At 39.7% G+C, this 22,330-nt stretch overlaps 1 protein-coding gene and 1 long non-coding RNA gene across 2 annotated transcripts in view; both read left to right on the top strand.

Moving 5' to 3' along the window:
- The window catches only part of LOC136709159 (uncharacterized), a 117,395-nt gene that overhangs the window by 88,114 nt on the left and 6,951 nt on the right, over positions 1–22,330 (top strand). The window lies entirely within an intron of this gene.
- On the top strand, positions 17,296–21,444 carry mafa (MAF bZIP transcription factor a). Its single transcript, XM_066684828.1, has one exon. It carries the CDS (start codon positions 17,795–17,797, stop codon positions 18,881–18,883), a length of 1,089 nt encoding a protein of 362 aa, XP_066540925.1. The 5' UTR covers positions 17,296–17,794; the 3' UTR covers positions 18,884–21,444.

The raw sequence follows: 22,330 nt of genomic DNA, 5'->3' as shown, positions 1-22,330 counted from the left end.
TAAGCGGAACTTCACTGCTCCATGTTTGTCACGTCGCACAATGTTCGTGCCCGGAGACACATGTGAATGAGGATCTTGCACTGGACAAGCTAAAAGTAATAGATAATAAGCACACACACACACACACACACACACACACTTTGTCACTTTATGGCCAAACGTATTTGCTCGTCTGCCTTTGCACATATGTCCTTGAGTGACATCCCGTTTTTACTCGATAGGGTTTAATAAATCTTCATCTCTTCTGGGAAGGCTTTCCAGAAGGTTTAGGAGTGTTTTTATGGGAAATGTCCATTCTATCAGCAGCGCTTTTGTGACGTCAGACACTGATTTTGGATGAGGCCTGGCTCACATTCTCCACTCTAATTCATCCCAAATGTGTTATATCAGCTTGAGGTCGGGACTCTGTGAAGGCCAGTTAAGGTATTGCACACCAGACTTGCTCATCCATGTCTTTATGGATTTTGCTTTGTGCACTGGTGCACAGTCAGAAAAGCGCAATTCATCGTTCCAGAGAACACGTCTCCAGTTCTCTAAAGTCCAGTGGCAGCATGCTTTACATCATGGCATCCGATGCTTTGCATTGTGCTTGGTGATGTAAGGATGGGTGCAGCTGCTTGGCTATGGAATCCCTTTCCATGAAGCTCTCTACGCCTAGGTGCTTGGTTTAACACCTGTGGCCATGGAAGTTATTGGAACACACAAATTAAATGATTATGATGGGTGAGTGAACATTTTGATACTTTTGCCTATTATGTATTGTGTGTCTAAATAGACCATGGGGTTTTCCCTATGTTAGAATACGAATGTGAGATTCTCTTAGACTGTTGCCGACAGTGTTTAAATGAGGTAAAAACATAGATAATAAATATGGATAATAAATGAGCACATGATGCTGGTGAGTAAAAGCAAGTTGTAAAAAATTAAGTTGTTTGTTGTGCGACACAAATTGACCATATTTTTCTTCTGGATTTATGAACCTATGAGAGAAAGAAAAATGTTCTCTGGCCAACAGTATTTAGTTTGTCAGATATGTACAGTGCTTTGATTCTTTAACTGTTTTCTGGCTGTTGATATATTCCTTCTAGTTCCAAGCTATTTAAAGACAGCATTGTAATTTGTGCTTTTTAATTTCTGGTTTTATTTATTGTCTAGGGAATTAATATTTCAGGGCCTCTGACGAGAACAGAATTCTGCCATTTTTGATGAATAAGAAACATTACCATACTGTCAGTAATGTTTCTAACATAAAACATTATCTTATTTTCTTTCTTAGGCTGTTGCTTGAGTTCTGTGTTGTGTTGGCTGTGGCATATTTGGCTGGCTCTACTGCATTTCCAGCTTGTGTTCATGACTTTGACAGCCAGTAGAAATGAGCCCAGGACACAACAGGAAAAGCAACAGCAGTCACCCAGTGCTGTCTCTTCTGGCAGTGGAAAAAAGAAACATGAATTTATGTAGGGATTATTTTTCATGATCCCTGAGAGTGCTGCACTTCTCAGTTCTGTCTCTTTAGGGAGGACAGCTGAGGGGGATCGAGAGGGGTAAAACATTTGGCAGCTGAAACAGTTCCAGATAGCAAGGATAAAGCACTTTGCTGCTTGCTTAATCACGTTATTGAGCCAGAGCCGATACTTCAGATGGTGAACAAATGCTCCTTTGGAGGATGGTCTGCGCAGAACACGTTTTCACCCTCGGCCAAGCAAGAACAGTTCAACTGAGCATCTACAGGGAAAATAACAAGCCAATATTGATAGAGAAAACAAACAAAAACATTTCTGGTATACATGTTATTTTTTGTTCTCTCGAGGTAGTGTTGTAACACTAGGGATCTAAGGGTGTAGATTAAGACTAATCTGAAAGAGAAAGAGAAAAGAGGCACTATTGATCAGAGCAGAGATGCTATAATAAAAAAAGAAACAGCAGGAGAATGTATTATGAAGTAGTAACCCTGGAAACAATAGTGTGATCACTTATGGTTAATTAGTAGCACTTTTTTTCCACAAGTTTTGGCACGCTTTGATGGCCATAGCTCAAACTGACAGAAGATTGATTTCAGTGCTGTTCTATGACAGTTAGAATCAGGAAGTTGTTTGAAGTTTCTCTAATTCAACATAAATAGTTTTTAGCTAAATTCTGATATGCTTCTTACAAGTTTTTATTCTGGTAATCAACAGAGTAGACTTCACAATGTTAGTGTGGAGTTTAAGTAAAAAATAGACCAAAGCTGCAGATGTTTTTCATTACATATGGAATAATTCATCTTGCTTTCACTTATAACTAACATTTTTCTTCACAGGAACATTGGTCCAGACCATTAACACATAATCACGCTCTGTGAGTATAGGTGGGTGTATGGAATTCAAGCACTTGGCCAGCTTTTCAGCTCCAAGTAATTTCATTTTATTTGCCTTAGAGCAACTTAAGAAAAGTGACATTCTTGCAGGGTTTTCCTACTGACAATGACCACTCAAGTGGTGACTGAAAATATACAGCATCCAACTCCTTGGCCTTAATTTTTGAAGGTATATGTCACCTATAAGCTGCTTAAGTGAAATGGAGTTAGACCTTGCACATATGTCTTTGTGGGCATAAAAAGAGCCAGAACTCTAAATAATATCCACTTTTAACATCTTTGACACATGCTTAAATGGACATTATTAGCTCCACTATGCATTATATAGGGGGTTTGGAGACATGACTTTCAGCCTTGCTTTTACTGTGGCAAGGAAATATCACTGATCATCTCACATTTTAAGAAAAGAGAATCACTTTATCCAAAAATCAGTTGCACTCTCAGATTGCAGGGTCAGCATGATCAGATAATTTGTCCTGTGAACAGTGTAAAAATGGTGGCTTGTGCTTGTAATCTCTTACCAAGCTGAAACAAAAAGGACTAAAATAACGCGATTGGCAAAGTTTGTATATGATCTATGTACCTATGTAACTCTCAGAGATTTAGTCACAAGAGCAGAGAAATGTGTTGGTGGCTGGAGTGCCTAGAGTTTTCCTTTTGATTCTATGATGAAAATTTTAATGTGGCTACAGCAGATAATAGCATTTTTTACTCATTATAAAACACAATGGGAACCATTTAACCCACTGAACTGAAGATGCAGTAGGTGCCTGCACTGTCAGCCTGGTGGTACCCTCAAGGGTACATATAAGTAACTTTATTTAGGGAACATTATTGTATCATTTTCTATAATATATTTAGATTAGATTAAATTGTGTTTATTCATAGGCCCCAATTAATCTCCAAGGCAATCTTCACCTCTTCTGGAGAAGATGATGTAATGTACCTTAAGGGAACACAACTGGTTCTCTTAGCAACTATAATATACCTCTAATGTACTTTTTTTTAGAGTGTGTGTTTAAAGGCTGAGACCCTCTTCATCTCAAGCAGAGGGTGTATAATATAAGTATATTCTTTTACAACTGTTTACATTCATGCTGAGGAGTCTCAAAAATGGCAACTACAGCAAAATGAAATGAAAATCATGTGACTGAAATGCAAGGATAACATAACAATAAGCATATATAGAATTCTGCTTTAAATGACCCTATTTTTATATTAAAATCATCTACACAGCTCTTTGCATCTCTGTTCATATATATTTTTATAATAACAGTACTGCTTGGACACTGTACCATGGAAATCTCAGTACCTTTAAGTCTTAGTTTGCATTTTTTTAAAGCCAATGTACAGAAATAAGATCATGGGGCAATTATAGATATAAGTAACTGCAGAACATTCTCAGACATACCGTGATGTTACCATGACGATATCTGCCCCTCCTTCCTCATATCATGGCCATTTCATTACCACAGAACAAGTGCCAATGTCTTCACAATTTATTGAATTAACTTTAATAATACAATTTGAGCAGTTCTCAGGGAGAACAGTGCGGGGTGACAAGGCCAGCGATGAGAGATGCCCTTGTCCATGAACAGACACCTCTCTTGTTCTCTGTGTGTAGGTGTTTTGGACTGGTCCGTCTGGACCGGTTCTGTAATTGTGGTGAGGAATGTCAGTGTGTTTACAGCGAATAGTTGTGCCCCTGGTAAGCATTGTTCCAGCCGGCCCCATCCACAGCCTGCAGACTTGGGCTGGAGACAGTGCAGGCAATTAGACTGAGTCTTTATCTTAACTTAGTTAGTCCTTAAAGACACTGTGGGAATTTGGAGACAGAGCATAACTATGTAGGCGATCTGGAATGTGTTCATCTCTGAGGTTTGAGTCATTTGCCTGAGAATGGTTAGACCAGGGGCTTAGCACAGATAAATTTTATCTCTGCAAACAGTGAGTGGAATGAGGTATTATGACATGGTTTTTCCCCTTTAAAGCACTATTTGGAGTTGGGTCAAGAAAACACATACCTGAAGGTTACATGTAAAAGTCAGCATCAAACCTTAATTTGGTCAGTTGTGATAAGAAGTTAGGAAAAAACACACAACAGATAAAACTTAGCTTTGCCTTTCATTTATAGCACCACAATATATTATTTAAACTGAGACATTGTCTGTATATGTTAAATACTAACAACTACTAATGAGCCTAATGTTGCCATTATCAATGACAAGTGTTGGCTATGCAAGTATAACATCCTCTAGTATAATGCTGCTACCCAACAAAGACCTGCGTTCTTTGGACTAATGAAACTCCATCCAAGTATCTTTGTACCTTTGAATTTGAGTGATGTTTGTGATGCATAATGGCACATCTAAATATCCAGTTTTACAAAAGTTTTGGCCATCTTGGTATGCTTTTGTATTATCCCTTACAAAAATTATGGAACCACAGCACATCGGCCCAATCAGGAATTGCCATGGGGTCCTGGATTGATTCTCGCTTTTCTTCCCTGTTTTTGCCGTACTGCCTACAGCGCCGGCCTGAAAGAGGCATTTTCGCGTACTTACTGACTGACTGACTCCTAATTTTGAAACACGCATGTGCAAGTAGGAACTGTTAGTTTAGCCATATTTCACAGAGAGAACTGTTGTTGGTTCAGTAACTCAAGAAAGAGCTCAGAGTCTCTCACACACGTTATCGCCCAGTGGAACGGTCATTTACAATGTTTCATCTAAATAAATAATAGGAAATAAAACAGAAAACACGCTCCATGTTTGGCTACGCATTAGTTAGCAGCTACGCTTCTCCTCTGTTCACAAGCTCAGCAGGACGGCTCGGAACTCTGCAACATTTACACACTTATTATATCTCAGAGAGAGGAGAACTGCTGAATTTGTCTTATTTCATGTGTGCCTGAAATATTGTAAAGGGAAGTGGAGGTGAGACATTGTGTTGCGTTAGTGTGTTTAAACTTAATGTGCTTTAACCTGTGCTTTAACTTTGTTTTTCATTTCTACATTTATTAGACCTGCTCTCCATATGTTCTGTACAGCTCAAAGACATTGGTAAGAAACACCAAAGCTTCTCCAGACCTTCCAATGACAAGGGTATCTTTCCTGTTTGTGAAATACCAGAAACACCTCGGGCTAATGGTGGTCCTACAAAGCTAGGCTAGTTTCTCTTTGCCATTGAGCTTTTATAAGACTTTTGGGCACTGCTTATGTCTGAGCACACATTTCTCTATATACCCCCAGACAATATTTTCTGGACAGCTGAATAATATGAAAATGGGAGATTTACTGAACCAGTTACTTGACGTAGGTGTTAAAATTCCTCTGGACGATCTCAGGAGATCCTGCATGCTGTCAAAATGAGCAAATGTAATGGCAGCTGTAGGTATTTACATAGCATTATTTTATATGCAAATGTGCACATTTTGATTTTATATTGTGTTTTGTGAGTGTATCATGTGACAAAACACTATAAATCTGGAACTAGAAACATGCTGATCCTCTAATTTTTCATTGTCGTTCTGGATGGTATGCATCATGTTTATTACAGGAGTCCCCCTAAAAATCTAATTAAATCCAAATGGGACTTTGGGAACGTTCGCCAAGCTTTTTTACTCATTGCAAAAAAATATGACACAATATTTGTTTAATAGCTGAGTGTTCTAGAGGGTCTTGAAAACCTACATGTGATAGGTAATAGGTTATATGGTTCTATACAGCAGTAGAGGGTTTGGAAAAGTCCTGAAATGGTCAACTGTTGTACTTTCTATGAATTGTACTTCATATCTTCAGGCCAAAGGATTCCTGGAAACAGAAAAGACATAACAGTGCACACTGGGCAATTGCCAGGGTTTTAAAGTAAAGTTGCCTATTCGTAATCATATCTGTATCACACACACACACACACACACCTACACAAACACACACACACAGAGAGAGAGAGAGAGTTTGTCTCAGTTCAAATAGGGTTTCTAAGTAAAATTGACCTGTGTAGTGAACATCCATCCGTTTGGCCAGGCACGAGATGTAGCCATACACCCTACTTCCCTTCTTATCTGATCAACAACTGAAAACCACCAGTGAACTCCTAGTCCTTACACTAATCTCAGTGCTACCTTATGAACAATTTAGGTGAGAAATGCTTATCTGAGAAGAAGCTGAGCACGCGGAGATAATATCAAGCGCTCTCTAAAAAAATGTTTTACCAGACAATATTTTTGTAGCTTTAAAAAAACTTTACAGCAAATTACAAAGTCATTGTGCCTTAAACTTTCTGGGCACTTGGGCTAAGTAGCAGTGTTCGGATGCTGTGCAAAATGTTAGGGCTCCAGAGCTCTATTGTAAGCAATATTTTAAACAAAAGAAATGTGTTTTGAGACTTGCTGTTGTATTCCATGCAGAATGTAGACTGACCTTGTCTTACTGAAATGAGCAAGGATGGCAGCATTGCTCCAAACATTTTATGTATTGTACAGCAGTAACTGCATTCACAGATTTGCAAGTCACCAATGCCATGTGCACTATTGCACCCACAGACCATTATGGATGCTGGCTTTTGAATTTTGCGCTTATAACAAGCCGGATGAACCCTCTCCTCTCTAGCCAGGAGGATGCAGCACCCGTGATCTCCAGAAGGAATTTTAAATGTAGCTGTGTTGGACCACAAAACAATTTGTCACTTCACCATAGTCCATTTTAATTTAGCATAGAAGGCAGCCACGTTTCTGGATTCTATTTTGCATTTGTGAGTTTTAACTTGCATTTGTGGATGCAGCAATGAACTGTGTCCACAGACAGTGGTGTTGGGCCCATGCACTGATTCCCACTACAAAAACATTTAATGAAATGCGATCTCAGGGCCCAAAGGTTACAGTGAGCAAATACTGCTTATGGGTCTTTTCCCATGTGAATAGATTTCTCTGAATTGTGATGAGATACCCAAGTTCTTTGCTATTTTAAGTGGGGAAACATGATTCATGCCTTGTTGCACTCTTTGCCCACACAGTCTTACATTGGTGAACAATTACCTTTTTTACTCCTGAAAGAATCAGCCTCTCTGAGATTTTTTTTTCTTTAGCGTTAGATAATTACCAGTCTTTTGTTCCCTCTTCCAAACAGTTTGGAATGTGTTGCTGGGATGGGATTGTTATTTTTTTATAGTGTTTGTACTATTTTCATGAAAATATAGTTTATAATGTATTTGAATATCATTGCATTCATTTCACATTTCACAGCATTCTTTCAACTGTTTTATCTGTTTTATCAATTTATTATGAACAGGATGTGTTGCATAGTGCTGAATAGCAAGTCAGTTTGGATCCAGTGGTTTGTACAGTGTAGTTAATAATGCTGTTACCCTACAAGTGCGCCACTGGCTTTCAGATCTCAGCTCAAGCAAGCATATAATGCTGTACCAACTCTGCATTTGCCCCTCAATATAGTAGTACACTAAGACTGTATCTTGCTCCCTGTAAGAGCATCTGCCAATCATCTGCGCCCTCATGTTTATCTTCATGGGACCAGGCTTAATTTCATTTTGAGAAAGTCTGGAGAAAGATGAGAAACTGGAACTGAGACCATAGACTTAGTAGGGGAAAACGAACCCACTACTGTTAAAAAAAACAAACAAACAAAAAAAAAAACTCAAGGCAGGGGGTGCTGGTGTCATGGCTCAAGGTTTTTTTTCCAAAAAGACATCTATTAGGCATCTGTTTCAAAGGAAATACAGTTAAATAAAATGTTTCACTAGCTGGCTTGGGTTTTTTGTGTTATTAATTTCACTCCTTTTGTTTAAAGGGATATGTACTTGAGGACATTTGGGCGATGGGACGTGCAGTGGGGCTTTAACATTTTTGTAGTTTGACTTAAATTCATTTAGGTTTAAAATGTTTTCTCCTTAAACTCCCCTTTTTTTAAAAAAAAAAAAATTTTTTTATATACTTGTTGTACCTAATATATTTATTTATTTGTTTATTTATTTATATATTTTTTGGGGGTGGGATGGGAATAATGTTTCCTTAATATTTGTTGTCATTTTTATCGAATAACAATGCTTTTCCTTGAGTACGTGTTTAAGCCACTTCATGAGAAAACTAAATCAGAAGATTAATAACTGAATACTGAGCCTCGAGTTCAAGTGGTTAAGACACATGTGGTGTTCAATTTTGTTTCTTATGCCTGTGGCTGCAAACTAAATTATTTTGCTATAGATCATAAATCGTACAACAGAGAGGGTTCTGTGAGGCACAGAGCGTTTATGATGTTTGCTACTGAAATAGTGTTTTACATCTGAGGCCTTCACAATTCTACTGTGTAGCCCTGGAGAATAAGCTGCAATGTTTCACTCACTCTCTCTCACACACACACACACACACAAACACAGACCTCTACTAGATACTTCATTGTTAAACAGGAAGCTCCATTACTGTGCGTGGAAATGTAGAAAATAGCAGAGCCTATGCTAGAATTAACCTAATAAAGGCCCTCATATTAGCCAGCTTCCGTGCCCTTTATGGTGGCCCCAGATTACATAAACAAGATTGGCAGTACCAACACATCATTGCTGGGGCATCCAGTCTTTCAGGCTCTGCTCAGTGTGTTCACAGAGGTGGACAGTGTGTGTGTTCACTGCGATAGCCATGTTGGAAAAGCAGCTTTAACGCTAGTAGGATCCTCTAGCTATTGAGGGGCCTCGGGGAAAGCGAGTGTTTCCTCTAAAGAAGGGGGAGGGAAAGAACCTCCTTATAATGGATGGTGCAGGCGTTGAAGACATTCTGATATGGGAATTTCCATACGTTACTGAGAGGCCGGGGGGCTCCCAGTGAACTCACCTCACAAGCTTTAGTCTATTACTACACCATGGGAACAGTTCCAATATGAAATACCTCCAGCTCGCTCTCATCTCAGCGAGCTTAAATTACTCCAAATGGAAAACACAGCCTTAGTCGCATCTCTTGTGTCTTCTAATAAATCAGACAGAAGTCATTTGCTCAAGCTCATGGTCAGATGTTACTCATGTTAGTTTATTTGTTTAAGTATGATCTGCATTTTTTAAACACTCATATTTGAACAAATAGCTGGTAAAATAACAGGAAATTCCACAGATTCATAAATTAAGAAATATCCAAACAGTTACAATGATTTACATTGATAGGATTTAGTTTGACTCTCAACTGAATTGAATTCTGAGTTCAACATCAAACTTATTTTTCCTAGCAGTGGTAATAGGACCCAGACATCTGAAGAGTTTAATGGAATGTGATTGCCTGGAATGGTTACAGAGACAGTGCCTGGCACATGAAATTGTGTTTTACAATGAATATGTCATAAAGGTTTGACTTAAAATCAGCTTTAAAAACATTACCAAGCGTATTTTCCCCAGATGTACCACTGCGCTGTCTTGTAGATTCGCAAGTTGTTTTGGCGTATGAAATGGCTTTTACTACTTTAGAAACCCCTGGCTCATGTGAAGAAAGGTTAAATGCACCATTTGACAAAAAAATCACCCTGACTTACTTTATTTAGATATCAAACACCTAATTATGCAGAAATTTGTGAATAAATTTAGTTCATGCTCTAAACTGGGAATTCTACCAGAGTTTTGGCACAACTAGTTATGTATATCTAAAACTGGAAAATGAGAAATGGATAAAGATAGAGTCTTGCTGTGTAATGCGGCTGCTGCTGTATGAAATATCTAGTGTGGTGCTTTCTATGAACTGAACTGATATATTAAAGATTTGTGTAATGATCCAGATCCAAAATCCAAAATCCTCACTCTCTCTTACCTGCTTGTAGTGTGTATATATAGTTCTCGTTTCCCACTCTCTCTCTCTCTGAGACTGTTACTAGGACAGCTCTTTCGTTCCACTGAAGGCTGCACTGTCCATTGTAATGAATGCAATAATTACATGTTGTTGAGATAACTGTAAATCATTAAATGACCTAACAAGTAAGGTTATTTTTAAAGGAGAATTCATCAATATTCTCATGGGTACAAGAATACAGGTCAGAAGATCTCTCATTATAGAGGGTGTGTGTCCACGCATGCGTGCACCAGCACAAGCTTCTGTAGGTAAGTTCCATTTAAATACTCTTCCTAGCAGTGTACATGGAAACAGAAGACAAGAACACAAACTAGGACCAAACACCACTTTCCTTTGACACTGTAACAACGGTGCTCTGGTTCTCATTTTCTGTAATTCACTTCAAGAGCAGCCCTTAAAAAACCTGACATCCTGTTTGATGCCATCTGATGCTGGATGGCATATTGGCTGATACCGAACAAAAGAAACATTTACTGTAGGCCCAGGGTCAGATAGAAACATTAACTGCATTCCAAAGGCTTTGCCAGATTTGGTTACTGTTGGCTTGTAGGCCACGACTTACCTTAAGGTGAGTCATAATAACAGTACAACGTAACACAGTTTGATAAATGTAATTGAAAACTTATCAACATAAATGATTACACTTTTAGTTCCAGGAATTACAGGAACGTTTAGGAATTACTGAATCACGGCTGTGCAACGTTCATTTGTGTAGCTCAACGGTAGTGTCATGCTGTTTCCTCAATTACTGCGTATACATCTCATTTTTTATCAGCTGTTCATATCGGGTTTACTGACATTGCACTGATAGAAATCGCGGGGGCATTTCATGAATGAATCAAATTTGTACTATCTTGTGGCTGAAGTGAAAAACTCCTCAGTTGTTAGCTGTTTTCTTGAGGGTTCTTTGTTTCTTCTGTATTGACTGTACACAAAACATCACCATTTCGGCTAACGCTGCATTGTCAGATCTGCACATTGTGGTCTTGGTATTGAAGGAAAAATGCATGATTAAGATTTGAGAAAGGCTGCACTGATGTTGATTCAGACACCATCGAAGCATAAGGAAACACCATTAAGAAATGTTAAATGGATGATATATTATACCGGTGCCAGACATATTAACTCCTGAAAACTAGGAGCCCTATTAATCATGTTGTAGCATGCGCAATTACAATGTAATACTGAGGCTCTCACCACTGCTTGACTGAATATTGACTAGCTTCATTCGATTGTTTTACCTTGCATAATACCAACCCATTTATCTGCTGTGTTCTGTTGACTAAAGTATAGCATGCGAATGATTTCCTTGAATAAATGTGCACAATTTATGTACATATTTTAGCACATATCCATACAGAGGATAAGTGAGAGATGAAGGTTGTTTTGGAGATATCGTTATGTCTACGCTGTAGCAGTGGACTCAATAATAATAGGTTCTGTGGATGTCTTGTCTAGGTTTAGGCTGTCAGTCTTGAATCTTTTTCCACATGTGGTATGTGTACGAGTTCTTTTATTCCCTTTAGGTCTAAGCACACTAAATATAAACCCCATAATGATTTGGACCACAATGATACACTGCATGGCCAAATGTTTTAGACTCCCACTCACCTAATGTTTCTTCTGAATCGAAGTGCATCAGAAAGATGTTTGTCCCCTTTTTCCGCTGCGATTACAGCCTCTGCTCTTGTAGAAAGGCTTTACACTAGATATTGTAACACTGCTGTGAGGACTTGATTGCTTTAGTCCACATCAGCTTTAGTGATGTCAACCACTGATGCATTAGGATTAGTTCTGGATCACTATGGAGAGTGCAAAAGCTTTGACATACCTGTGTGAGCAGTAGCTGAACACTGAAGTAGTGAAAAAGACGTCGGCTTAACCTGTGTTTCTTCTGGGTTCTGTTTTCACATGATGTTTTTAAACCTCACAATTACTATTGCACCAAAAGCACAAACAGTTTCAATTATGCATATAAAAGAGTGTCAATCTAGGCTTTGTACACGAGGCACTGTAACCCTCTCTGATCTATGCCCCTCTGACCCTTGTGTGTCCTTTGTAAACTTTATGTCTCAAAGATCTTTTCACACAGTTATGACATATTCATTGGTTTACTGCTGGTGACTGTGGAGCTCGCTTGGAAGTTGATGTCAATGACAAGGCCAACAAGCCAACATATAGGTCACAGCACAGGCTCTGCCGACCAACGACCTCTTTACAGAATGACTCAACGTCCGTCCCTCACAATCAAGGAGATATTTGAAGATGTGCTCTAACCAGATGTGGTCTCGCAGGCTTTGACCCCATTGTTTTCTCCCTGTGCACGCAGGCTGTGGATGATAAATGGATTAATGTAATTGCTCTACTGCTCTGCCCACATTCTGTAAGCTGGGTGAAAATTGAGATTCCTAAAGGGCCTCTCACTAATCTGTTGATGGAAGGTCCAACTTTTTTCCATCAGCTTAAAGGTCTGGATGGAGCATCTTTGAATTCAAGTGTGTCTTGGGATAGTCCTGTGTTTAGAGTGGGCTGGCACTATGTGGCAGAACCTGGAGTAGATGTTGAACTTGAGTGTACTAGGCCAAAAAAAAGAAAAAAACACAGATATTAGCACTTATACTACACTTCTGTTGTAAGAGGTTCTATATAAAACAAAAAGAAAAAACATTGGGTACAGAAAAGAACCATTGTGTTGCTGAAGAATTTTCAAAGTTTTACATTTTTTTAAGGGTCTAGTTAAGAGTTAGTTTTGACTTTAAAATATGCCCATTTATTATCTTCATTAACTCTTTAAACAGGGATAAATATTGGTTATTTCTGTATTGAGGTTTGATCCTGTGGTTTCTCTGTGCTATCCTTACATTTTTGGCTCTGATTTATTTTGCCAGCACTGAATTAAGAACAAATGTAAAAGTATTAAAATCTGTTTAAACATCAGTCTGAGAGTTAGAATTATGTCTAAAGCTTAGAGGTTAAAGTCAAGTCAAATCAAATCAGGTTAAATGTCACAGCCCATTAACACAAGATGAGTGAAAACATTTAGATGCATAGTCCCTCATTAGTAAATAGTAGTAAATACAAACAAAACTACAGCACAGTATGTACACACATTAACTTAGACTTTACACACATGAACTTAACTATACACCATGTTGCATTGTTAGTGTACAAGGTGTTATACACAGCTAGGAAATGTGCAGATGTATAACTTACATGTGGGTGAGTGTTAAGTTTCAGGTTTGTTGAAAATTAAAGTGAGTTTAATAAATATTTGAAATGTAAAATATATGCTAGTATCTACAAAGCCTTCTACACTAATCCTACATTTTTTTGAGGGGGGGGGGGGGGGGCAACAATAATTGTGTTTTATAATTACTCTGGTCAAACACAATATTGAACACTCACCAATCTGAATGTAGCTCTGAATGAATGGTTAGTGCATTACCGTAAACGTGGATATGTGCACACTGCAATATTATATTTGGCAGTTATTAACATATTTAAGGGGAAATTTGGTTTAAAATGATCATAAATGTCAGATGTCAAATCTCTGTATGTTTCAGATAGAACGTGCACTTTAATATTCCAGAGGATCAGGCAGAGCAGGAACCATTGGAAACTTCCAGATGAGATTCATGTTTCCAGACTTATTTTTTTTCCCCCAAATAGCTGCTTTCTATGTTCTTGCCTCATTCATTCTACATCGCCTTGACAAAAGGTTTACATGCTGATATCAGCTACAAATGAGAGGAAACGGAAACTAGCTTGATTAGGTTTTATTATTTATTTTTTTAACCAGGTTGTTTTCACATCCTTTTGACTGAACATGTTACACTAGCCTCCTTTGCTCTCAAGGGTGTCATCCTTTCTGTCACGTATAAGTGTGCTCAAACCTCCCACAAGCGTGCTATCCCACTCACCCCACCCACACCACCACACTGCCTTCTCTCTCTCTTTCTCCTTGCTTGCTTTCTTCTGTTTACTCGATACAAGCATAAATCTGTCTCACTTTTTAGTTCAGAAGGTTTGTTGACCACACATGACTTCACATTTTATAATCCCTTTTCCACTTCTTAAGGAGGACAGATTCTCACAGTGTATGACACATTTTTCTTGTGGCATTAACAGCTAGATTTGAAAAGAGTTTGTGTACCAAAAGTTGATCAGTGAGCAGTGGCAGAGGCAAAACAACAAGACCGTCCTCATTAAGTAACAGTGTAATCTGGGTGTTTTGCAATGAAGGCAACCAAACAATTCAGATAAGGACCAAAATCAATCCTCAATTTGGGAGCTGACATCTGAACTGTTTATTTGTGATGCACCGCAGGGTCAAAGGTTAAAGAAAAGCAAAGTCTCTTGACAAGTAAAAACGATACTTAAAAATGGAAATATCTGCAGTTGTTCAGGCCCAAGATCACACAGAACATAATCGCTGATCATCTGAGGTCATGTAGTGTGGTTTAGTCTACCATTTTACTTTACAAGCTCAGATAAATGAGCTGACTTCCAGATCTATTATTCTAAACTTTATCTGGAATTAATCGTTAAATCGTTAATGATGTTGAAAACTGCTCAAAAACCTAATCACTGGGGGGGAAAAAAGCTTCTTGAATTTATCTGAGGCAAGCGACGGTTCCAGACTCAGATGTTACTTCCATTAGTACTCTACTAATTTGTCCAAGATGCTAAAGTCTTGCCACAATGTTCCAGAGATTTCCCTGAGTTTGGCTTCTTGGTGTCAGTGATAAACATTTATGACAGCACATCTGCTTTAGAGTTCGAGATAAAGATCCATGGTTGTAATCTACTGTATCTGGATGTGAGTGGACAGACTGGTCTGTTGTAAATGTTTGCTCCTAGAAAACACCTCCCTATCTCAGTCAGAGGTATTGTAACTAAGGCAAGCTAAAGGCCAAACTGCTGTCTTGGAAACCCTGTGTTACACATTTAAGTCTAGTGTTGGGTGAGCAGTAGTAATGTATTCGTTACTTAAAAGGACACACAACCAAGCAGCTATTCCACTCATTCTCAAAATGCTCAAAACAATGGAAAATCCTAGTTGCCTTGTATTTTTGCCTTAGTTCCTTTGTGTAATGTATATCCTTATGTTAAATGGCATCTCGAAGGAGTTAACTGTTGTCACCTATATCATTATGCTTAGCCTAACTGGGCCTCCAAAAATACCAGGCATCCTGAGGATGAGATCATAACATTTTGCTGGAGATGTACCGAGTATATGATTACAGGCTTTTCTCACCATCATGAATTTGCTATTTGTCAGCGCACTGTCAAGGCAGCTTGCCGCATATTGACATGTATTTGAAACGGGCCAGAGAAAGTTGAACTCAACACAGCAAAATGAACGTATCGCTGTGTGAAGTGCCTTTTGTTCCAGCTGAGTGTGGAGGAAAGTTTTTATTTTTGATGGAAAGGGAAGAAACATGTCTGAGTTCACTGCACAGAAATACACATACAGTACACCAAAAGTGGGGAGAGAAAACTATACTGAGCAGAAGCGTACCCTTAGTCTATAGCATATCAAATAAAAGGCCAAAACATACAAAAACAAAATTAAAATAACATAGAGGGAATAATAAAATAATCCACTAGGTAAAGTACAATGTACAGACCGGTGGTTTAATGTATTACTAGGTAAGGACAGGCCCAGTGGTACAGATAAACTACTTTTTATGGCTGTCTAGGTTTGGAACTGCCTGCCTACTTCAGACTGATACTCATCCAGAAAGACCGCTGTTCACATGAGTTTTGAGAAAATTCTTAATTGCATAAAATCATCATTGAAATATGGATTATTTGATGTATTTTGTTTTATATTGAAGTGCACAGTCTGTGTACGTGGACTGCGTGTTTAGTTAGCATGCTTGGAATCCAGATTGCCTGTTTGTATGTACTTTGTCTTAGGCCAGATATGTGTGTTTACCTCAATTAAATATCAATGCAAGTGTACTATTAATGGGTAATAGTGGAATGAAGTTTGACCTCCTCCAATACTGTGTATGGCCAAAAGGTGGCACTGTCGAGTTTTCCAAGGTAGGGTTTTGCATCAAACCCTTGTACAACTACCCTCTCAGTGTTTTGTTAAAAAAGAAAATTGTCTCTGAAGACACTTGTTTTTGACCTAATAATAATAACAATAATAATAATAATAATAATAAATTAATTCATAAATTAAATTAGGTTTGATTTGGAAAAATGTGTTTATAATTGTTTATATGTTGATAGAGTTTTCCCTTAAGTTTCCTTTATTCAAATGTGATCAATGTCTAAAACACTGCTGAAAGTAAATAATATGAATCAAGGTCATGGTGTTGATGTAAATTTGTGTGTGTGTGTGTGTGTGTGTGTGTGTAATTAACATTTAATTATGCATTTTCATTTCTTCTGGTTCTCTTAGACCAAACACAGAAACTTCTAGATCTAGTGATTTTTTGAGAAATGTCTAAATGTGAGCACAATGTATTACCGCTCAATTTACCGGAGCAAGGCGCCTATGGTTATTTACCAGAGCTTGGACAGACAACATGGCTCTAAAAGCCTATATTTACTTCAGTTTGAACATGTTTAAGACTAGTTGAAGACGCTGGGCTGCATTTATGGCGGTGTACTGTGTTGTTGTAAAATGGAGGGACGTGCTTTTGTGTTTAAAGCGGTTTATTGAACGAAAATAGTGGCTGTTCTGAGCGGGAGTGAAAGAAAGCTCTCGTTTTTTAAGACTTTAGGAGCTTTTAATGTGGAAAAATGGCAGAGGAAAAGGACGCTTTCCTCCCTCGGTGTGAAAGAGTTAAGGAGCTGGAGTCCAGCTGACAGTCAGCTGATAGCCTCTGACAGACGAGAGAGAAAGAGAGAGAAAAAAAGTTTTGTTTCTCTTCTAATATGTTAATAAGATCTCACAGAGCGCGCTCTCATTGGCTGGAGCCCCGAGTCAATTTTACAGCCCGGGGCTGACGTCACGGCAGCTATAAAACTCATGCTTTTAAACTCGATCTGCCCCGTGTGTGTGTATGTGTGTATATGTACGTGTGTACTATATATATTTATATATATAATATATATATGGTCTTTTTTTGACCAAGCACTCCCAGGCAGTTTCACTCCACGTCCAAGTCGACGCTATTACTGTGTCATTACTACTGTTCTGGGTTTATTATTTATTTAATTTCTGCCTTTTCCTTTTTTGCAATTTTTTTTTCTCTCGCGTCCTTTTCCACTCGCGCGCGCGCAGCTGCACCATGCATTCGCCACGAGCGCGTGAAGTGTGCGCGATGTTTTGAAAGTTGGCGTGAAGAGAGCAGGAGAGAGGGAAAAGCACGAGAAAGGCGACGAGAAGTAGGAGAAGGAAAAAGAAGCGAGCTCCGATGCAGCTCCGAGCTCGAAACGCGTTCACTTGGAAGTAGGAGTCGCTCGCCGAGACGAAGTGAGAGCAACAAGCCAAGTTGCAAAAGAAGAAGAAACGAAAGCAAGAAGAACAAATCACCAACAAGAAGAAACACCAACAAACCATCAAGCTGGCTCACACTCTCCTCAGCCCAGCCTGCGTGCCGGCCGCTCTCCAGCCTCTGTGGAGGACTGTCAACAGCAAGAGGATGGCATCAGAGCTGGCGATGAGCGGCGGCACCGACCTGCCCACCAGTCCCTTGGCCATGGAATATGTTAATGACTTCGATCTGATGAAGTTTGAGGTGAAGAAGGAGCCGCTGGAGCCCGAGCGCGGCAGCTTGAGCCACCAGTGCGGCCGCCTGCTCGCCGGAGGCTCTGTGTCCTCCACGCCGATGAGCACGCCGTGCAGCTCGGTACCTCCCTCGCCGAGCTTCTCGGCGCCCAGCCCGGGCTCGGGGAGCGAGCACAAGAGCCACCTGGAGGATTTTTACTGGATGACGGGCTACCAGCACCAGCAGCAGCAGCAGCAGCAGCAGCAGCACCCGCAGCAGGCGCAGCCGCAGCCGCAGCAGCTGAACCCCGAGGCGTTGGGCTTCAGCCCCGAGGACGCGGTGGAGGCGCTGATCAGCAGCGCGCACCAGCACCAGCTCCAGCCCTTCGACGGCTATGCGCGGGCGCAGCAGTTCGCGAGCGCGGCCGGCGCCGGGGGCGCCGTGGCCGGGGACGACATGGGCTCCGCGGCCGCCGTGGTATCGGCCGTGATCGCCGCCGCCGCGGCGCACAACGGAGCTCCGCATCACCATCACCAACATCACCATCACCACCACGCGAACGGCGCCGGCGCCAGCAGCAGCGCGGCGCACCATCACCACAGCCACCACAGCCACCACCAGCAGCAGCAACAGCAGCAGCAAGCCGCGGACGACCGCTTCTCGGACGAGCAGCTCGTCACCATGTCTGTGCGGGAGCTCAACCGGCAGCTCCGCGGCGTCAGCAAGGAGGAGGTGATCCGCCTCAAGCAGAAGCGGCGCACGCTGAAGAACCGCGGCTACGCGCAGTCCTGCCGCTTCAAGCGCGTGCAGCAGCGGCACGTGCTCGAGGGCGAGAAGACGCAGCTGCTGCAGCAGGTCGAGCACCTCAAGCAGGAGATCGCGCGCCTGCTGCGCGAGCGCGACGCATACAAGGAGAAGTACGAGAAGCTGGTGGGCGGCGGAGGAGGCGCGGGGGGCTTCAGAGAGAGCGGCGCAGGCTCCAGCAGCGACAACAACCCCTCCTCGCCCGAGTTTTTCATGTGAGTTCCAGTGCGCGCGGTGCTAGTTAAAAACAGAGAGAGAGAGAAAGAGAGAGAGAGAGCTATGAGAAGTTTGATATATTTTTTCTTTTTTTGTTTGTTTTGTTTTTGGGGGTTAATAGACTGAGAAAGAGTGAGACAAAACGTTACGTCTGTCCTTGTTTTGTCTACAGTCTCCTATTTTGAGCTTTACTACTTTTTTCTCTTTTTTTGTGTAAACAGGCTTAACTTCTTCAAATATATATTTTTTTCTTTTTTGTCCTCCCTCGTGTTTAGTCGTGTGTAAAAGCAGAAAGAGAGAACGGCTAAACTTTTTGACTTTTCTGTCTACTGGTCAGTCAGGCCTGGCAGTCTGGGCTTTCTGTGCTTTACTGTTGTTTCTGTCGTTTTGAGCAGAGAAAGCTAAACTTTTAACAACATGCAGTCAGCTGCAAAAGTTTGAGTACCCCTGGTCAGACTACATTGATTTTCTCAGTGACAGTAAGTACACATCCGCTTCAGAGCACTCCCTTCTGCACTTTGTAGTAAACACCTATTGTTTATTTGCTAATTTGAAGATATCTGAGAAAAACAGGAGGCTTTTACTTTGAATCTTAATTTTCCACTTTTAATCTCTCACGCAGTAAAATCACGTTAAAACGTGAACTGTGTAGAGGATGTGTTTACTTACTTTTCTCAGAAAATGAGTAAAACGTCTCAGTCGACCGGGTCACCCGATCTTTCACATATGACTGTGTATATATACATTTCTCTCCAAAATCTGCAATCCTTGTGCTTTATCACCACGTTTAATTTGAAGCGCATGACTGTCCAGTGCATTCATTTATTCTTTAGATATTTTCTCCATAGTCAGATGACATGCAGTGTTTTATTTTTCTTTTTGAATGGGATTGCTCTTTGTAATCCAACCCCCCCATGTTTTTTTTTTTCATTTTAGTAAACATGCATGACTCCACATGCACCAGTGATGTTTTTGTTTTGTTTTTTCCTTCCAAAATTTACAACCAGAATAAGTGCGCCCAAAAAAACAGCTACACTTACCTCTATTTTTAAAAACAAAACTTTTTTGGCACTTTTTTTTGTTGTTGTTCTTTCTTTTTTGCCAAAGTGAGAGGACCTGCAGTTCCCCCATGATCATCTCATGAGTCCTGCTTGCTGTTCTGTGTTTAATGAAATGACTTTACATAAGAACTTATAGACATTGCTTAAAAAAGAGGAAAAAAGACTATGATATTATTGCCTGCATGCTGGACATGTACGGTTTTCTTTCTTTTTTGTTTCTTTTCATTTTTGCTTGAACTGAACTTTGTACTTGGATAACTCCAGCATGGCATTCATCCTCTTCCTTTTGTTTGCTGACTCACTTTTTTGGAATATGTGCAAAAAAGTGAAAGAGCATCCCACCACCACCACCATCACCCTTCCCTGAAAAGAAAAAAATAAAGCTTCTCCGGCGGCCATTCCCATTCAGTCCATGCACTGAGGCATTCCTGCTGACAGTTGGCCAACTGGAAGCAGTATTTCTAGGGACAAGGACCTCATCCTTTGCTAAAGAGGATCTCCCTCTCCGGGACTAAAACTCTCAGTTGCTTTAAAGCAGATCTGTTTGTTCAACTCAAGTCTCCTTCTTATGCATTTTGATAACTCTGTAATAAAGCAACATATTTTGTTTCTTTTTTTAAGCATAATCTAAGAACAGTTCTGTTATCTGTGAGCCTGAAGGTGTAAGCGATGCTCCAGGTTGTTGATGATGATGATGATGATAGTAGTGAGGAAGGATGCCATTAAAAAAAGATATGCTTTAGATGTTAGGGTTCATGTCCTGTGCACTAGATTGTTTCCTGATTATAGTGTTAAAGTAAACTGGAAGGACCCAAAATAAAAACATATGTATTATACAGCGGGAGTGTTAAGATGTGCACCGCAAGCTTTTTGTTGCAGCATGTGCTTGCCATGAACACAGCAGTTTGACAGATGTAGCTCCTCTTATAGCCTACCATGGACTGTATTTTACTGAAACCAAAGTATTAAAGTGAAAGAACGTAGTCGAGGTGGGACGCGGTGCAGATGCACTGTCCTCGGCAGATCTGAACTATTTGGACCGAGTTGCACTAAAATGTAGCCTGTAGCAGATCGTGCAGTAGATCACACGGTGGAATCTATCTAGAACGCTAATTTAAAAAGACATATCTCATGGCATTGCTGGAGAATTTATGAATGCAAACATATTAGTTACATTGTCAAGCAGGACTCGTTTCTTTATTTCTTTTCTTTTTATTATTATTATTATTATTATTATTATTTGTTTTTTTGTCGTAAACGGATTCATTATTTACAAGGCAATAATATAATAATCAATAATGTCTGGACATTGTTTTATAGTCAGGGATTGAAACCCTGCGTGTATAAAATGGGATATACCATTCATCAATAAATTTTTTAAAGTATGTTAATTAAAATTTTCTCATATATATAAATATATATATTTTGCTGTGCAAAATTATTTCACTCACTAACCATATGTGATGTTCATATGTGCTTATTTTCATTTCATACGATTATATGATATGCAATAAAAAAAAATGCATTTCGGGCTTCTTAAAGTCTGTGTCCTCTGGATGTTTATGGATAAAACTTTAACTTTGTTTGCAGCTAAGTGGTCAGTACAGGGACCTGATCTTTTGTTTTGTGGGGGTTTTTTTTCTTTTTTTTTAATCTAAGAGATTATAAGAGATAATTTGAATTACTGAACAAAAAGTGGGTCATTGCGTTTGTTTCATCGCTCTGTCCTGTACAGGTCCAGTACCCACTCTCAAGTTAGTGTGCTTTATATCGGATCAGAAATTAAAAAAAAAAAAAAAACTAGGAAGGTATCATCCACCATCATAAATACAGGCTGATCAGGAGTTCTTCAGATTCCTTAGTCTGGACTCATCAGACCGCAGTGAAGCCACAGAACATTTTTCAGATGTTTTGTATGTTATTAGAGGCATTCTAAATATAAAAATAAAAAATAATGAAGTATTGAATATTTACATTATATATAATTAGACATTCTTAGGACATAGCTTTAGCAGTTATGTGTTGTGTACTGAATGAGAAGAGGTGTTTGAGTCTAAAAGCTGTATAAAAGATTGATAAAATATATATATAAAAAGAGTTTATCACAGGCTTTCTATCGTAGAACAGAACCGTTTACCCATTCATTATAATGTCCATGTTTCCAAATCCACGCGCTGCCTTTACTGTAGAACTCTCGTTTGCGTCACCGTATTTGAACACACAATGATGTATTCATGATGAGAGTTAGTTGTAACTTTTCCGTGTGTATAGTGGCATGGGCTGGTTTCGTGTTTAGTCACAGCAGAATATTTTTTTTTTTTAAAAGAACACCTCAAACTGTACATTTTCCCTGAAAACAGTTTGATTGCAGTGTGTTATATTGGGTCTC

The sequence above is a fragment of the Hoplias malabaricus genome, chromosome 11, assembly GCF_029633855.1.
Source record: "Hoplias malabaricus isolate fHopMal1 chromosome 11, fHopMal1.hap1, whole genome shotgun sequence".
Classification (NCBI taxonomy): Eukaryota; Metazoa; Chordata; class Actinopteri; order Characiformes; family Erythrinidae; genus Hoplias; species Hoplias malabaricus.
Note: the sequence above shows the minus strand (reverse complement) of the source record. Positions and strands in the feature narration are given on the sequence as shown.